This window comes from Hyla sarda, chromosome 1 (assembly GCF_029499605.1).
Source record: "Hyla sarda isolate aHylSar1 chromosome 1, aHylSar1.hap1, whole genome shotgun sequence".
Classification (NCBI taxonomy): Eukaryota; Metazoa; Chordata; class Amphibia; order Anura; family Hylidae; genus Hyla; species Hyla sarda.
This window is the reverse complement of record NC_079189.1, coordinates 360,233,952-360,254,851: the sequence shown is the minus strand read 5'-3', so window position 1 is coordinate 360,254,851 and position 20,900 is coordinate 360,233,952. Positions and strand designations below refer to the sequence as shown.

At 44.0% G+C, this 20,900-nt stretch overlaps 1 protein-coding gene across 4 annotated transcripts in view; it reads right to left on the bottom strand.

Annotated features, from left to right (window-relative positions):
- The window catches only part of PUM3 (pumilio RNA binding family member 3), a 133,479-nt gene that overhangs the window by 25,892 nt on the left and 86,687 nt on the right, over positions 1-20,900 (bottom strand). For all 4 annotated transcript variants that reach the window (XM_056522565.1, XM_056522557.1, XM_056522581.1 and 1 more), the window contains one exon: positions 10,267-10,320. In XM_056522565.1, the coding sequence (XP_056378540.1) occupies positions 10,267-10,320 (54 nt within the window). The remainder of the gene's footprint in view (positions 1-10,266; positions 10,321-20,900) is intronic.

Here is a 20,900-nt window from a genome sequence, read left to right as displayed (position 1 = left end):
TCCGGCGCGCACTTTTCTCATTTTATCCCATCCGGGCTGCAAAATAAAAGAAAACACACTTTCTCTTACCTGCCAACGAGCCCCCGGAGCTCCGGTACAGGTGTTCGGTCCCCGGGCTGTATTCTTCTTACTTCCTGTTAGCCCGGCACGTCACATGGAGCTTCAGTCTATCACCGGCCGCAGCTATGTCCCGCCTCGGCCAGTGATAGGCTGAAGCTCCGTGTGACGTGCCGGGCTAACAGGAAGTAAGAAGAATACAGCCTGGGGACCGAACACCTGTGCCGGAGTGTACCGGAGCTCCGGGGGCTCGTTGGCAGGTAAGAGAAAGTTTGCTTTCTTTTATTTTGCAGCCCGGACGGGATAAAATGAGAAAAGTACGCGCCGGACTACTCCTTTAAAGGGGTATTCCAAGAAAAAAAACTATTTTTTTTATATATCAACTGGCTCCAGAAAGCAGATTTGTAAACAGATTTGTAAATCACCTCTAAATTTTTTTTTTAATCCTTCCAATAATTATCAGCTGCTGAAGTGGAGTTGTTCTTTTCTGTCTGCCAACAGTGCTCTCTGCTGACATCTCTGCTTGTCTCGGGAACTGCACAGAGTAGAAGAGGTTTGCTATGGGGATTTGCTTCTACTCTGGACAGTTTCCAAGACAGGTGTCATCAGAGAGAACTTAGACAGAAAAGAACAACTCAACTTCAGTAGCTCATAAGTACTGAAAGGATTAAGTTTTTATTAATAGAAGTAACTTACAAATCTGCTTAACTTTCTGGAGCCAGTTGATATATAAAAAAAAAGTTTTTCCTGGATAACCCCTTTAATGCACCGACAACATACCTAACAAAGCAGCAATGACTTGACATCCCCTACCCATATGCCGTATTTAAAGGGATTTTTTTTTTTTGCAAAAACATGACCACTTCTGTCCTCAGGTTGTGTCTGGTATTGCAGCTCAGTTCCATTAAAGTGAATGGGACTGAGCTGTAGCACTACTCACAACCTGTGGACAGGAGCTGTTTTTGCAAAAAAAATAAAACAAATAAAATAAAAAGGCCTCTGAAAAGTCAAAGAAGCTATTTGATTAGTTGTTATGGGGAACTGGTCAACTTTTCCTCTGCAGTGGTTTTGATAAATCTCTCCTATGGACTTCTGAGAGAGTGGTTTCTAAGGCTGGGTTCACACTACGTTTTGTAACTACGGTTCCCGTATACGGCTGGGAAGGGGGGACTCAATCACGGCGCCCGCACTCAGCCGTATAGTGGAACCGTATTTAATGCATCTCTATGAGCCGACCGGAGTGAACCGCAGCCTCCGGTCGGCTGCTTTTTCGGTCGTATGCGGTTTCCCAACCGAAGGCAAAAATGCGGTCGACCACGTTTTTTGCCTGCGGTCGGGAAACCGCATACGGCCGAAAACGGGGGCTGCGGTTCACTCCGGTCGGCTCATAGACATACTTTAAATACGGTTCCCGAATTCGTGCGGGTGCTGCAATTAAGCCCCGCCCCCTCCTCCCAGCCGTATACGGGAACCGTAGTTACAAATCGTAGTGTGAACCTAGCCTAAGAGAAACAGCTCTCTCTCTTCTGTTCTGTAAAAGCAGGTCACACAATGATGGATTCAGCGTATCTACACATTTGTAAAGCCGAATGTATATGTTGCCTACAGCCGCTGGCTGTTCGGGCATGCTGGGAGTTGAAGTTTTGCAACATCTGGAAGGCCACAGTTTGAGACCACTGCTCTACAGCATTTACTGTATAGATGTGGAGAGCTACCCCTGGCACTCACTGATGTGTTTTTGGGAGGCAGGAAGAGCACATTGCTCATAAATACAATTACTTGCTCCAGTGAATCAAATGATCTTCTACCATCTGGGACATTTTTGATATAGGCTATGCCATACATATCTGATGCCCAACATCTCAAGGATGAAGCATATCTGGCTTGCCTGCATCGAGCTACAAAAAACTAAGTAAAACGGCACACTTGGCTGCCCAACAGACAGGGCCAGGGGTCCGTCAGTCTCAGGATAGTTGTGGGTAACAGAGTGGGCATCTGTGTTTGTTCGACCTATACAGCATCCTGTGGATATGCCATCAATAACTATTTAATTATTATTATACTTGGCATATATTAACATGAGAATGTGACACTAAAGCAGTCTATAAGCATCCATCTATCCACTACTACACAAGGACCCATAATCTAACTAAGTGTATAAGAAAGAACAGGCAAATAGCGCTAATTCCTTGTGAATAGCTTCCTTTCTTCCAGCAGTCCTGGCACAAAAGCAGTCCTTTGTTTCATTTCAATCAAAAGATGACCTTTGCCTGATACTTAAATTAGCGACTCACTGATCCCAAAATTTTATAAGTTGCAAGAACACAAAATCCTTTTTAGGGAGAACATGTAAGAACATCAAGTAAATGCTAATTTATAAAGGTTTCCAAAAACACTGAAGTATGGTAACTTGCCACATCTATGAAGCCTGACATTACAGTCACCCCACTTCAAGCTCTAACACCATTTCTAACAGTATCTTCACAACTAAATCGCAAGCATCAAGTTCTGTCCAAGCGTACAAACTGCACTCTCTGAAAAAGGGGCTAAACGAGAGGCCCAAAAAACACATAACAGGCTGTAAAACCAGTATTTAAAGGGGTTATCCAGGAAAAAACTTTATATATATCAACTGGCTCCAGAAAGTTAAACAGATTTGTAAATTACTTCTATTAAAAAATCTTAATCCTCTCAGTACTTATGAGCTTCTGAAGTTAAGGTTGTTCTTTTCTGTCTAAGTGATCTCTGATGACACGTGTTTCGGGAAACGCCCAGTTTAGAAGCAAATCCCCATAGCAAACATCTTCTAAACTGGGTGTTTCCCGAGACATGTGTCATCAGAGAGCATTTAGACAGAAAAGAATAACCTTAACATCAGAAGCTCATAAGTACTGAAAGGATTAAGATTTTTTAATAGAAGTAATTTACAAATCTGTTTATCTTTCTGGAGCCTGTTGATATATAAAAAAAAGTTTTTTCCTGGAATACCCCTTTAAAAATAAATGTGCTTTTCAATTAAAGGGGTACTACGGTGAAAAACCTTTTTTTTTATATCAACTGGTGCCAGAAAGTTAAACAGATTTGTAAATTACTTTTTAAAAAACTATTAAATATCTATTTAAAAACCTTAATCCATCCAGTACTTATCAGCCGCTGTATACTACAGAGGAAGTTCTTTTCTTTTTGGATTTCTTTTTTGTCTGAACACAGTGCTCTCTGCTGACACCTCTTTCCATGTCAGGAACTGTCCAGAGTAGGCGCAAATCCCCATAGCAAAACTCTCCTGCTTTGGACAGTGGTGTCACAAGAGAGCACTGTGGTCAGACAGAAAAGAACAACTCAACATCCTCTGTAGTATACAGCAGTTGATAAGTACTGGAAGGATTAAGATTTTTAAATAGAAGTAATTTACAAATCTGTTTAACTTTCTGGAACCAGTTGATTTAAAAAGGAGATTTTTATTGTCCTCACCATAAAATCTCTTTCTCATAGCCTTCATTGGGGGGGGGACACAGAGACCACGGGTATATGCTCTTGTCACTAGGATGCGCTGACACTAGGAAAAAAAGTCGGCTCCTCCCTGGCAGGATATACCCGCCCACTGGAAGTGAGGTAAACAGTTTTGTCACAAAGCAGTTGGAGAAGCCAACAAGAAATTTCCAAAAGACCCTAGAAAGGAATCCTGGAGAAACACCCAATAACCGGAAAAGGCTATCCGGACAAGAATGAAGAAATAGGTGGGAGCTGTGTCCCCCAATGAAGGCTATGAGAAAGATTTTATGGTGAGTACAAAAAAAATCTCCTCTCAGTCGCTCTTCATTGGGGGACACAGAGACCATGGGACGTACCCAAAGCAGTCCCTGGGGCGGGAAGAACAACACCAGAGGAAAGTAGTCAGTCAGGAGACTGAACCCCAGCTGGCCGTAAGACTCACGTACGAGACCCTGGGCTAAAAGGCAACCGAGGCCTGGAACTGAGCATCCGGCAGTTCCCACCGTCCATGGAGATGGACTAGGATGCCTAGGAAGGGACAGCCCTTAGAAGAGACTCTAAACCAACAGGCCACAGAGCGGAGACCCGATGGGCCAAACCAACCTGGAAGAAGGTAGGAAACAAACTCCAAGAAGCACAGAACCAGACAGAGGGAGAGCCCAGTTGGGAACAAAAAAGGAAAAGGGAACAATAAGAGAACCAAGCGAAACGAGGACCAACGGAAAGCAGAGGACCTGGGTGAGAAAACGCCAGGGAGGGCCGAATGAGAGCCAGTCAAGGTGAAGACCGGAAACCTCTGGAAAAGAGAGACTGGAACAGTCTCCGGAGAAGCATGGTGCAGAAGATCCGAACCAAAAAGCTGTAGGCGCAATGCTGCACCTGAAAAATGGCCCGACTGGAACAACCCGGTAGACAGGCTTGCCATCCAACCTTTGAGTATATGGACCCCGAAGGAGAAAACGGAAAGTAAGGAGTAACCCGGAATGGCGACATGGAACTGGAGACTCGAGTCACCTGGAGGTGCCCCACCTGTAGGGGGAGCCATCCCAACAACCGCGAAGCGCCCTGGGAGACATACTGCTATGTCGGGACAAGAAAAAGAACGGTACAGAAAGACTGCCCCCACAATGAGATCACAGAGAAGTTTGGGCAGGGGCATTACATGTGCCCGAGACCGCAAGCATCACAAAGGCCTGAAGGACCAGGAGGGCCGGCCCAGAAAATAAGGTACACCACAGCAGTCTAGAGAAGAGAGGCCAAAACAAGGATTAATTGGTCTGGAACCCAGCGGTCGGAGGGAACCAGAGCACTCCCAGCAATGTCTTGTCAGGATGGGAATGGAGGGAAAAGCAAAAGGGAACCCAGCAGAGACTCCCAGGCTCTGGGCACAAGAAGGTTACTCCAAAAGATCTGAGTGGCTGTGTAGCACTACTGACACTGAAAAAGGGAAGGATGAGCACACCCTTCCCGGGATATTGCGCCAAGGAAGGAAGAGAGCAATGGCAGACTGGCTGTCGCTGAGCTACACACAATTGCATAAACCCCTCCTACAGAGGAAAATGCCGTAGCTGCATGAGCAGTAGACAACCAAAAAGAGGAGGAGAGCCAGGCTGCAATAGTGAGCAGTAAGCACACAAGCAGAGCCGGCGGAAAGCACTTGCCGATAGCTCCCAGCGAAAAAACAAAAACAAAGGCCCAGCCAGGTACCCCATCCATTTAGGGGGAAGCACGAGATGGCTCCATCTTGGCAGAAGAAAGTGCTCAGCGAAATAGTCCCACTAGTGGAGGGGAAAACAAGGGGAGGTGGAGATGAAACTCAGGCACTGACCGTACCAAGCTTCCTGATCCCTGTACCCCCCGTGGAAGGGAATTTCCCAAGAGCGCCATGTACTGTAGGAGCAAGGAAATGCCGCCCTACGGTAACGGATGAAAGTACTGGGTGGACGTAGCTGCCAGGAACCCTGCGAAAACACACTGAGGTACGGAGGAGCCATGCTGTGTCCCCAGAGGGATCTGAATCCTGGACAATGGAGCTGGGAAGATACAAAGACATGACTAGGAATGCAAATAAGAAGCAAATGCAACAACCCACAGCGTTGGGAGGAAACACCCAATTGAGGCAAAAACTTGGACCCTGCGGAAAAAAAGGGGGGCAGATGGTGCGGCCACGGAGCCATCCTGGACGATGACTAATGCAACTTAGAGGCATGGGGGGGGGGGGCTTCAGAACAGGCCATTGTCCCAGCAGGCCCCATGCCAGAACAGAGGTACTCAACCTCCGCAGAACTGTGGAAACAAATACTCAGGAAGGCCTGAGGTACACCCCACCAAAAAGGAGGGGAGGAATGCTCTACATGAGCAGGGTGTCCTGAGCATATGTAGGGACACAGACATGAGTACCTCATGATAGTAGAGGGGTACAAAGACAGCCACAACTAAGGAAATGACATCAAAATGACATCCAAGACTAACGTTACGCTGTTAGAAGGGGAAACGAGACTGCTGCAGCAAGGTCCATAGAACCTGCAGGAAATGCCCACACCCCATCTCTTAATGACACTACACACCAGAACTGCAGTCGCAGACTAAAGAGATGAAGGACAAATGAGGGGCAGGAAATATGCAGACAGTATGTGACTTACCAGTAGAAAGGTCCAATGAATCCAGAGTCACTTCTTCGGAACTTCACACTTAGAGGAACCGGATGTCTGCCACTGGAGCGGCAGGAATGGGGAATGAGATGAGATGAGTGGATGAGAAAACCATGCAGACAGTCGGACACACCGGTCTTCAGAACCACACACTGAAAGTAGCTTAACAGCCCTTATCCGTGATAGCAGCAGGTCTGTGGAGAGGGACCTGGGAAAGTAGGGAACCACTGCGTGGTGCATGGTGAAAGGCCCATGGAGCAACATGGGGTCCCTCACTCAGAAGTACACCTCGGCAGTGGGTTACCTGAACTTCCGCCAAGGTGTGGGAAGTGTGTGGTAGGTGACCCGACGTAGTAGTAATCCACACAGACCACCGCCTGGCTGACTAGTATAGGGTTCCTGAACGAACAGAGTCTCTTCTGCAAACCCTCCCAATGAAGTGTAGTGGGGTGCGGTCAATCTGATGGGCGACCCACAAGCAGAAGAAAGTCTGACTGACTGAAGTCAGTCCCATGTACCTGCAGGGGACACTCCTCCAGATTCCTCCCACCAGCTGTGAGGTACGGAAAACCCCAGTCACGCACGCGGCAGCCCAGGGATGGGAGACCGATTGCGTTGTAAACCGTGCAGACAACAGTCTGGCTGACCGAGTACACCTCCAAGTGCTGGCGAAAGGGAACAACAGTCATATAGCCGATCACTGCGCCCCCTTTGTCGCAGGTGGGAGGAGAGGGAGGCCTAGGAGCCATGGATAGAATCCCCGCCACCCTGGGAGATCGGGGGAGGCTGAGTAGCCATGGATGGTATTCCCCATCACCATGTATAATGTCCCTAGGACACGTCAGGGTAGTTGGGTACTGGAACTCCAGCCGCCGAGATATCAGGCATCTGAGAAATAACAGACGGCGGAGGAACCACGCAGACCACTGTCTGGCTTACTGGTATGTGTCCATAGTAGGCAGCAGGTCACTCCGTTGGAAACCACGCACTGTCAGAGGGGTACAGGAATGTCAACCCCGGATGCGGCAGCTATGAGATCGGTGACCTGTGGAGGAGGGAATCATAGTGTATGCACATGCCAAGAATCCCCTCATGGATGACCGCCGGGGAAAGAACCCCAAAAAGGCCCTAGGCGTCCACCAGGAATGCAAAAACCCTGTAGGGGCACCGGACCAGAGCCTCGCCCCAATAGGGAGGGACTAGGACCGGCTGTGGGCACAGTAGACATGACATGGTTCTCAGTGGAAGGGGAAACCAGGCACAGAATGTAACCCCGGAATCTCCAGGGACCGTGTAATGACCCGCCACCGCGATTCGTATATGTTCCTTCACAGAGTGAGAACTCTGCATAATTAGGGAAAGAAATATTGTGCCGATAGCGCTATCTGGAAAAAAGGCGGACCCCATATACAGTCATAGAAAAAGGGCCCAGCAGATATTAATCTGATAAAAACAGATATTACGGGCAAAAAACTAATAGCTATGAGCTGCCACAAGAGGGAGCCACAAAAAACAATACCATTAACAGGCACACTAGAGGGTGCCAGTCAAAGAGACCAGGAGAAGACAATTTTTATTTTTAAATAAACCTGGCACGGAAAGCAGGGTGCCCCGTGAATTTCCGGCATTAACCCATGAGACCAAGCCTGGACGCACTATGTGGGAAAGGAGAGGGGCGGAGCTAAACTCCATCTGAGAGGGGCACAAAATTGCGCCAATCCTTGTCCATCAGGATGGGAGAAGAGGAACTGTGTGTGTCTTGTGAGACACCCTGGGAAAAGGGCCCACCCTCCAGGAAAGTGATGCTCATCGCTGCTGGAGCAGAGGGGAAAGAAAGGGGGGGGTTTGCACCTGCAGATAGCATCCGCAGGTGTAGATAAGAACCCCCAGCACTCTCTGTGCTGGTGCCTAAGCAGATAATCGTGCGCTCCAACAACTCACCGCACAGCTACACTAAGCCAGCAGCTTTATACAGCCTGCGGTGACTGAGCACAGGGAGCTGTGAACTAAACTGGAGCTGTGATGCAGCATGCTGTAGCAGCACTTGCCACTCCGAGGCCAGGGGGGGCGGCGATGACAGCGGTGCCCGGCTAGACAGGCTTCTGCTGAGCTGGAGGAGAACATGGCCCTGAACCAGGGAGTCAGAGAAAGTAGACAGCCTCTGACATCCCTGGTAGTGTTAACAACTTTTGCAGCGCCCTAAGCCTGGAGGGTTCGCTGTGGGAGGAGGGGCGGAGCTAAGCTCCGTTCATGAGAAGCGCAGAAAGGCGCTAAGATTTTCCATTCCGCCGCTCCTAAGACAGCACCGACAGAGAGGGGAGAGAGTCCTCCCTCAGCTAGTCTCCAGATTCCCGCGCTGAGCACGGGGAGAAGGGGACGGAGCTACCTGCCGACATTATGGGTCTTGCCGGCCTGCAAGCGCCGGAGTAGATCCGACCAGCTGAAGCAGATAAAATCAGCGGCCATAGAAAGTGCAGGGAGCCGCTGCAAAAGCTGGAAGGTGTCCCGAGACAGAAACAGCTGCTTTAACTGAGTCCACTGGCGGGCGGGTGGCGGGGATGATATACTCACCTGTGGTCTTCATATACTCATCCAGACTGCTTCAGCCAGCTTATGGCTACGCTGCATCATACCACGCTAAGATAGCGGGGCGAGCAGGGGCAGTGGGGGACCGGACCCAGGGTTCAACCTCCAGGCGCTGGCCGTTGGCGAGAAGGGGTTAACAGTACATACTCTTTGTCTGTGCCCCTTTTTCGCATATGGGGGAACAGGTAGCGTCATGCTACTGAACCCCCAACTGAAAAAGAGAAACAAAAGGGAGGAAAAAAAGCTACCCAAACAGACTAACTAAAAATAAAATAATAGACCAGGTCTGGAGAGCACCAGACCTGTGTCTTGCCTCCTACTGACAGCAGCTAAAAAACTTATTACCTCACTTCCAGTAGGCTGGTATATCCTGCCAGGGAGGAGCTGACTTTTTTTTTCCCTAGTGTCAGCGCCTCCTAGTGGCAAGACCATATACCCATGGTCTCTGTGTCCCCCAATGAAGAGCGACCGAGAAAAATAGTTTTTCACCAGAGTACCCCTTTAAAAATCCACAGGTGTCTGATTGCTGGGACCCCTCTACTCTGTGCATGGATTACTGTTGTCCACGGAACAGATGTTGCTCCATGCATGGAGAGAGCTGTGGTGCCAGGCAGGAGATCGGAGGAGGGTGGCAGGAGGATGGGATGTCCCAGTGGTTGGATCCTACGGATAGAAGATTAGCTGTTCTGTACAGGATAGGTGATAAGGGTCAGATCATGAGGATAACCATAAGATTAGAATAGAGGTTCAATGTTCTCCTGTCTGCATGTAGCGGTGGTCAAGCATGTGCACTTTCACTCCATTTAAACTCTGCGAGACTGCCAAAAGTAGCCACATATAGAATTTATCGGCAGTCCTTCCTCATGATCAGTGGGGTCACAGTAATTAGAACCCCAACAATTAGACACTTATCACCTAATCTTAAAGGAGTGCGTAAAGGAGTTCTCTCGGATTAGGAAATACATAGTTGCTTCTATCCAAAAACAGCACTATTCTTGTCCTCGGTTTATGTGAAAATTGGCTGCATCCTAAATGGGTTAGATAAAATTCTGTAGTATTAACAGGAATGCCGTCTTTCAATTTTAACTGTTTGTTGTCACTTTCCAATTGACCTGGCAATGCGGGATGCACGAAAAGGAAAGGTGTTATCCAGGATTAGAAAAACAGGTGATTTTTTCAAAAAACAGTGCCGTGTCTGCCCCCAGGCTGTGTGTAGTATTGCAGCTCAGTTCCATTGAAGTGAATGGAGCCAAACTGCAATACCACAAACAACCTGAAGACAGATGTGGTGCTGTTTTTGGAAGAAAGAAATTATGTTTTTCTAATCCTGCAGAATCCCATTAAAGTGGACAGCCTGCATAAACACTGCTGCTAGGCCCCTAAAGCACAACGACCCTTTGAGTTCTCCTTTTAGTCAACCATGCATTTAACAGAGCTAATTTTTCAATCCATTTCAAAAAATATTTTTAGCTTGCCTTACCGTGGCAATTTTTTCAACAAACGACTTCATGGTTTTTGCAAAAACTTTTCTGTCCTGCAGAGAAATCAATGAAAATCACATTATGAACATGTAGTAACAAAGTGAAAAATAAGCAAGTTACTAATACAGATAAAGCAAGCCTTTTTATATTAAGGTCAGAAAGCAGCAAGAAGCTGTAAATCCCAGTGTGTTGAAAATAAAGGCTTTCAGGGTCCTGTATAGTACACCTAGTGTACCGGAAAAATTAAATGGAGCTGCCGATCGTGAAAGGGGTAGAGAGCAGAACAGCGTAGCACAGTATATGATGCCAACCCAAGAAAAGAAGTAAAGTAGCACTGGCACTCACCCCGTTACAATGCGATTTTTATTCATTCATACTTCAAAACGCCCGCCAGAGTAGAAAAACTAATTCAGCCAAAGCTGAAATAGATATGGCTATACCAGTTTTGTGGTCTCTTGATTTCTCTGACCTTTCATTTTTTTTTTTTTTACTTGGCAGGCATTTTATGTATGGATCAATAAATATTCCATTTTAACAGATGAGTACCAATACTACTTTACTTTTCCTGTGTTGTCTTCATAGTACAGTGTATGCAGAACAGGTAGAGAGCAGTACATGTAGTACAGGTAGAGAGCAGTACAGTACAGGTAGAGAGCAGTACAGTACACACAGTACAGGTAGAGAGCAGTACAGTATATATGGATAGAGATCAGTACAGTATATGCTATATACAGGTAGAGAGAAGTACAATATATGCTGTACAGGTAGAGAGCAGTACAGTACATGCTGTACAGGTAGAGAGCAGTACAGTACATGCTGTACAGGTAGAGAGCAGTACAGTACATGCTGTACAGGTAGAGAGCAGTACAGTACATGCTGTACAGGTAGAGAGCAGTACAGTATATATGGGTAGAGATCAGTACAGTATATGCTATATACAGGTAGAGAAGTACAATATATGCAGTACAGGTAGAGAGCAGTACAGTATATGCTGTACAGGTAGAGACCAGTACAGTACATGCTGTACAGGTAGGGCAGTACAGTACATGCAGTACAGGTAGAGAGCAGTACAGTACAGGTAGAGAGCAGTACAGTACACACAGTACAGGTAGAGAGCAGTACAGTATATATGGATAGAGATCAGTACAGTATATGCTATATACAGGTAGAGAGAAGTACAATATATGCTGTACAGGTAGAGAGCAGTACAGTACATGCTGTACAGGTAGAGAGCAGTACAGTACATGCTGTACAGGTAGAGAGCAGTACAGTACATGCTGTACAGGTAGAGAGCAGTACAGTACATGCTGTACAGGTAGAGAGCAGTACAGTATATATGGGTAGAGATCAGTACAGTATATGCTATATACAGGTAGAGAAGTACAATATATGCAGTACAGGTAGAGAGCAGTACAGTATATGCTGTACAGGTAGAGACCAGTACAGTACATGCTGTACAGGTAGGGCAGTACAGTACATGCAGTACAGGTAGAGAGCAGTACAGTATATATGGGTAGAGATCAGTACAGTATATGCTATATACAGGTAGAGAAGTACAATATATGCAGCACAGGTAGAGAGCAGTACAGTATATGAAGCACAGGTAGAGAGCAGTACAGTATATGCAGTACAAGTAGAGAGCAGAACAGTAAATGTAATACAGGTAGAGATCAGTAGAGTATATATAGTGCAGATAGAGAGCAGTACAATATATGAAGTCCAGATAGATAGCAGTACAATATATGAAGTGCAGATAGAGAGCAGTACAATATATGAATTTCAGATAAGAGAGCAGTACAGTATATACCACACAGGTAGAGAGCAGTACAGTATATGCAGCACAGGTAGAAAGCAGTACAGTAGAGAGCAGTACAGAATATGCAGCACAGGTAGAGATCAGTAGAGTATATATAGTACAGGTAGAGATCAGTAGAGTATATATAGTGCTGGTAGAGAGCAGTACAGTATATGAATTACAGATAGAGAGCAGTACAGTACATGCAGCACAGGTAGAGTAGCTCAGTATGTAGAACAGGTAGAGATCAGTAGAGTATATATAGTACAGGTAGAGATCAGTAGAGTATATATAGTACAGGTAGAGATCAGTAGAGTATATATAGTACAGGTAGAGATCAGTAGAGTATATATAGTGCTGGTAGAGAGCAGTACAATATATAAATTACAGATAAAGAGCAGTACAGTACATGCAGCACAGGTAGAGTAGCTCAGTATGTAGAACAGGTAGAGATCAGTAGAGTATATATAGTACAGGTAGAGATCAGTAGAGTATATATAGTACAGGTAGAGATCAGTAGAGTATATATAGTGCCGGTAGAGAGCAGTACAATATATTAATTACAGATAGAGAGCAGTACAGTACATGCAGCACAGGTAGAGTAGCTCAGTATGTAGAACAGATAGAGAGCAGTACAGTACATGCAGCACAGGTAGAGTAGCTCAGTATGTAGAACAGATAGAGAACAGTACAGTACATGCAGCACAGGTAGAGTAGCTCAGTATGTAGAACAGGTAGAGATCAGTAGAGTATATATAGTACAGGTAGAGATCAGTAGAGTATATATAGTACAGGCAGAGATCAGTAGAGTATATATAGTACAGGTAGAGATCAGTAGAGTATATATAGTACAGGTAGAGATCAGTAGAGTATATATAGTGCCGGTAGAGAGCAGTACAGTATATGAATTACAGATAGAGAGCAGTACAGTACATGCAGCACAGGTAGAGTAGCTCAGTATGTAGAACAGGTAGAGAGCAGTACAGGACATCAGTGAAAACGTGTTCTAACAGTGAAAAGCTGAAGCTAATGAACTGGATCTTTAAACATTTAGTAAGAAACGTATAACTTTAGAAATATAGAAGTTAAAATTGAAAAAGTTAAGCAAATGTGTAAATTTTATTTTTTGTTTAAATCATTTTTTATTCACGTTTTTACATGGAAAATACAAACAGAAATGCAGAAGTGCAAAGTGGAAAATAAACACGCTCGTACAATAGTAAAGAGGAGCCTCCAGAGTTAGCTGCATTCCTAACCCATAAACAAACAGAAATAACAGGAACAGGTATTATGTTAGATAAGTGTTGGTAGTTTGCATAGGCCATAGTCAAGGGTATGCATGGATATGAAATGAGAAAATAAGGACAACAGGTCCAGCAATCTGCAACTGCCTGAAAGGTGAATGGGTGAAAAGTATGTGTGGGAGTCCGGCATGTGCGGTGAGGTGTAGTTATATATCTTTAAAGTAAGTGGAGGATATCCACTTCTTCCAACATTTGTGAAAGGCAAGTAAGGTACCCGTACCCAAGGCTGTTATTTTTCATACGAGTAAGTAAGATTGATTTTGTTTATCAAGGTGTCTCTAAAAGGGATTTTCGCTGTCTTCCAAAAGCTAACTACAAGAATTTTGGCTAAGATGCATACAATACAGAATAGATCTCGGGTGCCAGGCTGAATAACACCTAACTCCATGAAGAGTAGAACGGATTGTGGGTAACAAGGGAGAAGAGTGCCAATTAATTCTAGTAGGAGTAGTTTGCAGGAAGTCCAGAAGGGTCTAAGAAATGTACATTTTGAGGTAGCAGAAGAAATCTTGTCCACAACACCGGGATCCATAAAAAAGTGAATTTTATTTCATAACAGGTGTCAATACAATAGCGATGTTTCAGTCAGCTCAACCTGATCTTTCTCAAGCAGCTTCTTGAGAAAGGTCAGGTTGAGCTGACTGAAATGTTGCTATTGTATCGACACCTGTTATGGAATAAAATTCACTTTATTATGGATCCCGGTGTTGTGGACAAGATTTCTTCTGCCGTCTAAGTATTTTTTGATCCCCTAACCAAGGATCCAGGATCCACGAGCACCTCCTTACGGCTATATTGGGTTCGGTTGTGCTGTTCTTCTACTTTTTTCTACATTTTGAGGTAGTCGCTCTAAGGAAACCATTGGAATAAAATGTCAAACTCCCTCTCAACATAGCTCACTCCTGTATAGGATACCTAAATATTAATCTCCAAATAACAGACACAAAATTGGATTTTGCTATAGTTTTAAACAGAATAAATTGAACAATCCTTAGCTTGAGAAATACCCAACAATGCCATTATTTGTATACACAAGATTATACTGTCTCATTGATGAGAAGCATATGATCATGGAAACTATGGTTGGGACTGAACGGTCTTCCTGTAAGAAGCTATACAGTGTGTGATCACGGATATGTTGCTCTTCCTTATGTGTATGCAGGATCTCAATAGATTAATGCCATACCAGGAGATCAGACCTGTCTCAATCACTTGTATAGGAGTATAAAGTAACATAGTAATTCTTATGTAGAGAGTTTTTTTTTTTAACAAAACCTAACTGTCAATGTTATTCTATGACATTAGGTTAAACAACATGAATCCGTGTATTGACTGAAATCAGATTACATAATATGTATTGTCAGGGATTTCCTCAAGCAATGTCTGAGGCCTACATGACCTGGAATGGTGACGTGCATCAAACCAGAAGAATAAGAATGGCTGGTTAAAATCTATCTCCCGCTTGCAAGTGAATCCTTTAGAATAAGATTAGAAATAAATCACATAAACTGCCTTGAGAATCCCAAGGGCACCCTTGCAGCAAACCAACGAATTAATCACTTGGCTGCCTGGTTTTTTTTCTTCCCTTCTTCTCGGAGACAGACTTTGCTATACAAAGGAAATGTTACCAAAACAAATGGTAATTCTCAGCTCCAGCATTTATCACAGGTCCGACATTAAGGTTTCAGCATTGTTGAAAGTTCTATAAAACAAGGAATAACATAAATCCATTGCTGAAAACAAAACCGGTTGAAAAAGTGAATTGGTTCACCTTTGTAAAAACGACTTACAACTAACAGTGCCAAAAAACTGGATAGGCACTTCTTTTCTTCAAATCCCAGACCTTACAGCAATACGTTACTTCAACTATCTCCACACTATTCTAAGCTAAGTACTATGAATGAATCTGAATGGATATTTACATGAAGCCTCTGATCTCAGACCACCAGAGTGCCATACATATACAACAAGTGCTTGCCAGTGGTGGCTGTAAGCAGCAAGAATGTTATTACTATGGCTGGGTGAAGGAAAGAAGGAGGTTTGGACATCTCTGATAAAAAGTTAAATTAGAGCATTTAAATAAGGGAAAAATTCTGGACCTATTTAGAAATGGTACATTTTATTGCCAGTAATAACCTGATATGTCAGAATACTGTCAATTATGAAAGAAATAAAATAACTTAAGTCCTCGCTCCCGATGCAAGGTGTGAAGGCATGGGGGGCAGAGCCTAAGCAGCATGAAGTCAGGCTGGGAGGAGGGCAGGGGTAGGACCCGGGGATCTCCAGAACAGCGACCCAACTACTTTGTTTTGAATGGGGTGTCCACTCGGCATCATTTATTGTCTATGCAGCTGCCAGGGATAGTAGAGTACAGCAAGGCTATGGGAGGTGTGTAGATTGTTGATCGGACCTCCGTGATCTCATACCTATTGATTTGGTTATTAAAGTCTGAAAACCCCTTCAAAAGGACCCGATAGGTTTCCTTTAAATAAATCTTTTCACATAAAAACATATAGCAATCTGTACAGCACCTCCTGCCCTATAAGGTGCTACCGGCAGATCAGAATGCATGTTCAATGTGACAGGTTCTAACCCTTTTTGTCAGCTCATTTTAACCAGATATAGTATACATATAAATGTCGTATAAATCCTAGTGCTGGAATGGAGCATGTATTGGTCTTAAATTTTATTTTGATGCATCCTACCCTTAATATGCCTAAAAGGAATGTGTCACTATATTTTTATAAATATAAATATTCTATCAAGATAAAGCATTTCATTTATGTATTTAGTTTTAGGACAATGTAGTTTGAATGTTATTTATTAATAAAGTGTGTTTTGGGGGCTGCCATTAATGTAGCCTCTTTGTGGTGTGTCTCTTCACAACACCTACACTGTTGCTTTATGGCAGGCACATGGCATACAAAAGTTAAGGCAAAGTGTCTTATAGAAAAGCATGGGCTGCTTACTGCACATGTGCATAGCACAGGCTAGGTGAAATGAAAGGGGAAGCCAGCACCATTTTTGGGAGCCAGTGACCTATCAAGAGACCTCTAGTCTGTTCTTTACCACTCTTAAGACACCAACAAAATGGTGACAGTGGAATTGAAAAAAAACTACAAAACCCCCTCACCCCTCTTCTTCTGCACATAGAAAAAGGAGGAAGGTAGACGGGTGAGGTCTACGTTACTTGCTTTCACCAGATTCCTCATGTCATCTCCCTCTGCTGGTCAACAGTGGGAGATATGACAAGTTACGCTCCTTTCACACATCCATTTTAAAGATAATAAATGGTCCGCTATGAAAACCCTTAAAATCGGCTGTTAAATGGCTGTTACAAAATCCCATTATAGTCTAAGGGATTTTTACATTATTCGTTTAGAAAGAACAGAAGAAATAGTGCATGCACTATTTCTCCCGTCACAAAATAACGTCCGTTATTAATAACAGGTCACAACGGGTTAAAACGGATAACGTAAAAATCCCATAGACTATAACGGGATTTTGTAACGGCCATTTAACAGCCGATTTTCAGGGTTTTCATAACGGAACTTATAACGGATCTTTAAAAACGGATGAATTTGAGTTTGAAAGCAGCCTTATTATTTAACCCCTTAAAGGGGTATTCCGCCCCTAGACATCTTATCCCCTATCCAAAGGATAGGGGATAAGATGTCAGATCGCCGGGGTCCTGCTGCTGGGGACCCCCGGGATCTTCGCTGCGGCACCAAGCTATCATTACTGCACAGAGCACGCTCGCTCTGTGCATAAAGACCGGCGATACAGGGGCCGGATCATCGTGACATCACGGCTACGCCCCCTCCCTTAATGCAAGTTTATGGGAGGGGGCGTGATGGCTGCCACGCCCCCTACCATAGACTTGTATTGAGGGGGTGGGCCGTGACGTCACGAGGTTGGTGGAGCGGTGACGTAACGATGCTCCGGCCCCTGTATTGCCCGTCATTACGCACGGAGCGAGTTAGCACTGTGCAGTAATGATAGCGGGGTGCTGCAGCCGAGATCCCGGGGATAAGATGCTAGGGCAGAGTACAGCTTTAAAGAAACAGCCAATTTAGTTTTTGCGTTTTCGTTTTTTCCTCCTCGTCTCCTAAAATCCATAACTCCTACATTTTTCCATTCACAGACCCACATGACGGCTTGTTTTTGCGTGACCAGTTGCACTTTGTAATGACATCACTCATTTTACCCTAAAATGTTTGTGTAAGGAAATTTAGATGAAAATCCTAATTTAGCAAATTGAGGCGGGGGGGGGGGGGGGTGTTGTTTTCACACTGTACACTGTAAAATGATACCCATAGTTACATACATTTCTATTATTCTACTTTTAAAAAATCTCAAACTTTTTTTTACAAAATCAGTACGTTTAAATTGCCCTATTTGGACCACCTCTAACCTTCTTATTTTTGCGTATTCAGGGATAAGTGAGGGCTGATTTTTTGCACCATGAACTGTAGTTTGTTTTAGTACATGTGACTTCGCTCTGGGTCTGATGAATCATGATCACGGGGCCAGTGTATCGTGACGTCACGGCTCCGCCCCATTGTGATGTTACGATATGCCCCCTTAATGCTGTCACGCCCCCTCCAATAGGCTTGCATTGAGGGGGCAGAGCGTGACGTCACACGGGGGACTCCGGCCCCGCGATCGTGATTCATCAGATCTGGAGCGATGTTCGCTCTGGAGGCTGATTATAGCGGACTGTTGCATGAAAGATTGCGGGGGTCCTGAGAGGCAGGACCCCGACGATCAGGCATCTTATCCCCTATCCTTTGGATAGGGAATAAGATGGCTTAGGGACGGAGTACCCCTTTAATGCCGTTCGCCGTAGGGAGATCATTAAAGGGGTATTCCAGGAAAAAAAATTTTTTATATATCAACTGGCTTCAGAAAGTTAAACAGATTTGTAAATTACTTCTATTAAAAAATCTTAACCCTTCCAATAATTATCAGCTGCTGAAGTTGAGTTGTTCTTTTCTGTCTGGCAACAGTGCTCTCTGCTGACATCTCTGCTTGTCTCGGGAACTGCACAGAGTAGAAGAGGTTTGCTACGGTGATTTGTTTCTACTCTGGACAGTTCCCGAGACAGGTGTCATCAGAGAGCACTTAGACAGAAAATAATAACTCAACTTCAGCAGCTCATAAGTATTGAAAGGATTAAGATTTTTTTAATAGAAGTAATTTACAAATCTGTTTAACTTTCTGGAGCCAGTTGATATATAAAAAAAAGTTTTTTCCTGGATAACCCCTTTAAAATGATATTTTTATAGTTCGAACATTTACACACGCGACGATATTAAATATGTTTATTATTTATCTTTTTTTACGCTTTTGTGTATTAATATGGGGAAAAGGGGTGATTTTAAACTTTGAGGGAGGAGCTTTCACTTTTTCCCTTTAATTTATTTTACACTTTTATAGTCCCCATAGGGGGCTATTTATAGCAATCAGATTGCTAACACTGTTCAGTGCTATGCATAGGGCATAGCACTGATCAGTATTATCAGCGATCTTCTGCTCTGGCCTGCTGGAAGGCAGATGAGTGCAGAAGACCCCGGGAGACGGACTGAGTCATGGGTCCTGGCTGCCCGTAGCAACCGGGAACCACTTGATTTAACCCCGTTCTCCGCTCGTGAGTCTAAACCCGCTAAACGGGACTAGGGATGTATTCCGTCCGCCATCTTCTTGGCTGATCTGATCCCCATGGCAGTGCCTCGGGCGATTAGATCAGCTTTTTTAAGTGCCGCACATGCCGTGATCCGTATTGAGGGGTTAATTGCAGACATCAGAGCGATTGCGGATGTCTGCCATTACCGGTGGGTCCGTGGCTGCTGACAGCCGCCGGGACCCCCCGGGAATCAAGCGAGCGCAGCTCCTGCTCTCGCGTCACAACCGAGCAGTAAATGTATGGCGCTGTGCAGCACAGTAGATTTACGGTGCATGTCCTTATGGGGTTAATTTCATATTTTATGACAAGTAATTTTTTTTTTTTTAAATACTTCCAAAAGTATTTACAAAAAAAAAAAAAATAAAAAAAAATAAAAAAAAAACACACGCATTTGGTGACACATGTAAAGAAACAGCTTCAGTTGCTTATGTTTCTGGTTTGTTAACTCACAAAATTACCTGAAGGGCTTAACCCTCAATCAATAGAGCCAATTAAACTTTTATATTTTATTATTATTTTTTAAAGTACCATTAACCCCTTAAGAACCAAGCGCATTTTGACCTTAAGGACCAGGCCAATTTTCGTTTTTGCACTTTCGTTTTTTTTCCTCCTCCCCTTCTAAAAATCATAACGCTCTCAATTTTGCACCTACAGACCCATAGAAGGGCTTTTTTTTTGCCCCACCAATTATACTTTGTAAAGACATCAATCATTTATAACAAAATTTAGTGCAAAGCAAAAAAAAAATATTTATGCAATGAAATGTAAAAAAACAAAACAAAAAAAAACGCAATTTTGTAATTTAGGGGCTTCCATTTCTACACAGTGCAATTTTCTGTAAAAATGACACCATATCTATTCTGTAGGTCCATACGGTCACAAAGATATCCAATTTATGTAGGTATCGATTTATTTTACTACTTTAAAAAAATTATAAACTACATGCACCAAAATTAGTATGTTTAAAATTGTCATCTTTTGACCCCTATATTAGTTTTATTTTTCCGTATACGGTGATGTATGCTCATTCTTTGCACCATGGTCTGTAGTTTTTATCGATACCGTTTTTGTTTTGACAGGACTTTTTGATTGCTTTTTATTAGTTTTTTTATGGTATATGAAGTGACCAAAAATGCACAATTTAGTACTTTTTTTATTACGTGTACGCCATCGAGGTTTAATTAACCGTATATTTTAATAGTTTGGACATTTAAGCATGCGGCGATACTACATGATTATTTTTATTACATTATTTTATTTAAAAAAATGGGAAAAGCAGGGTGATTTAAATTTTAATAGGAAAGGGATTAATTCCCTTTTATTTACTATTTTTTTTATTTTTAGCCTCCATAGGGGGCTATAACATGCAATCTTCTGATTGCATACACTGATCAATGCTATGCCATAGCACAGCATTTATCAGTGTTCTCGGGGCTCTGCTGCTCTAGCCTGCATAGCAAGCTAGGAGCAACAGAACACAGAGCGGACACTGAGGAGGCAGTTGAGGACCTTCCCGGTGTTCACCCAGCTCATCGGGACCTGCGATGTCGCTACGGATGTAACGATCAGCTCCACTGGGCTAACCGGCACTGTTAACTCTGCACTCTAGACACCGCAATCAACTTTGATCGCGGCGTCGGAAAGGTTAATGCACAGGTACGCCCTGGGTCCTTAAGTACTGGTATGCCCTGTGTCCTAGACTGGTTAAATATATATGTACTGGACAGCTGGAGAAGGGAGGAAACAGAGTTTCTTCTCCAGCTGTCAATATAGCAAACTGTCTGCCACAAGATGACCTTTTATTTGTCAGAGAAGGAGTCAAGGATCGGAATTCACATACAGGTATTT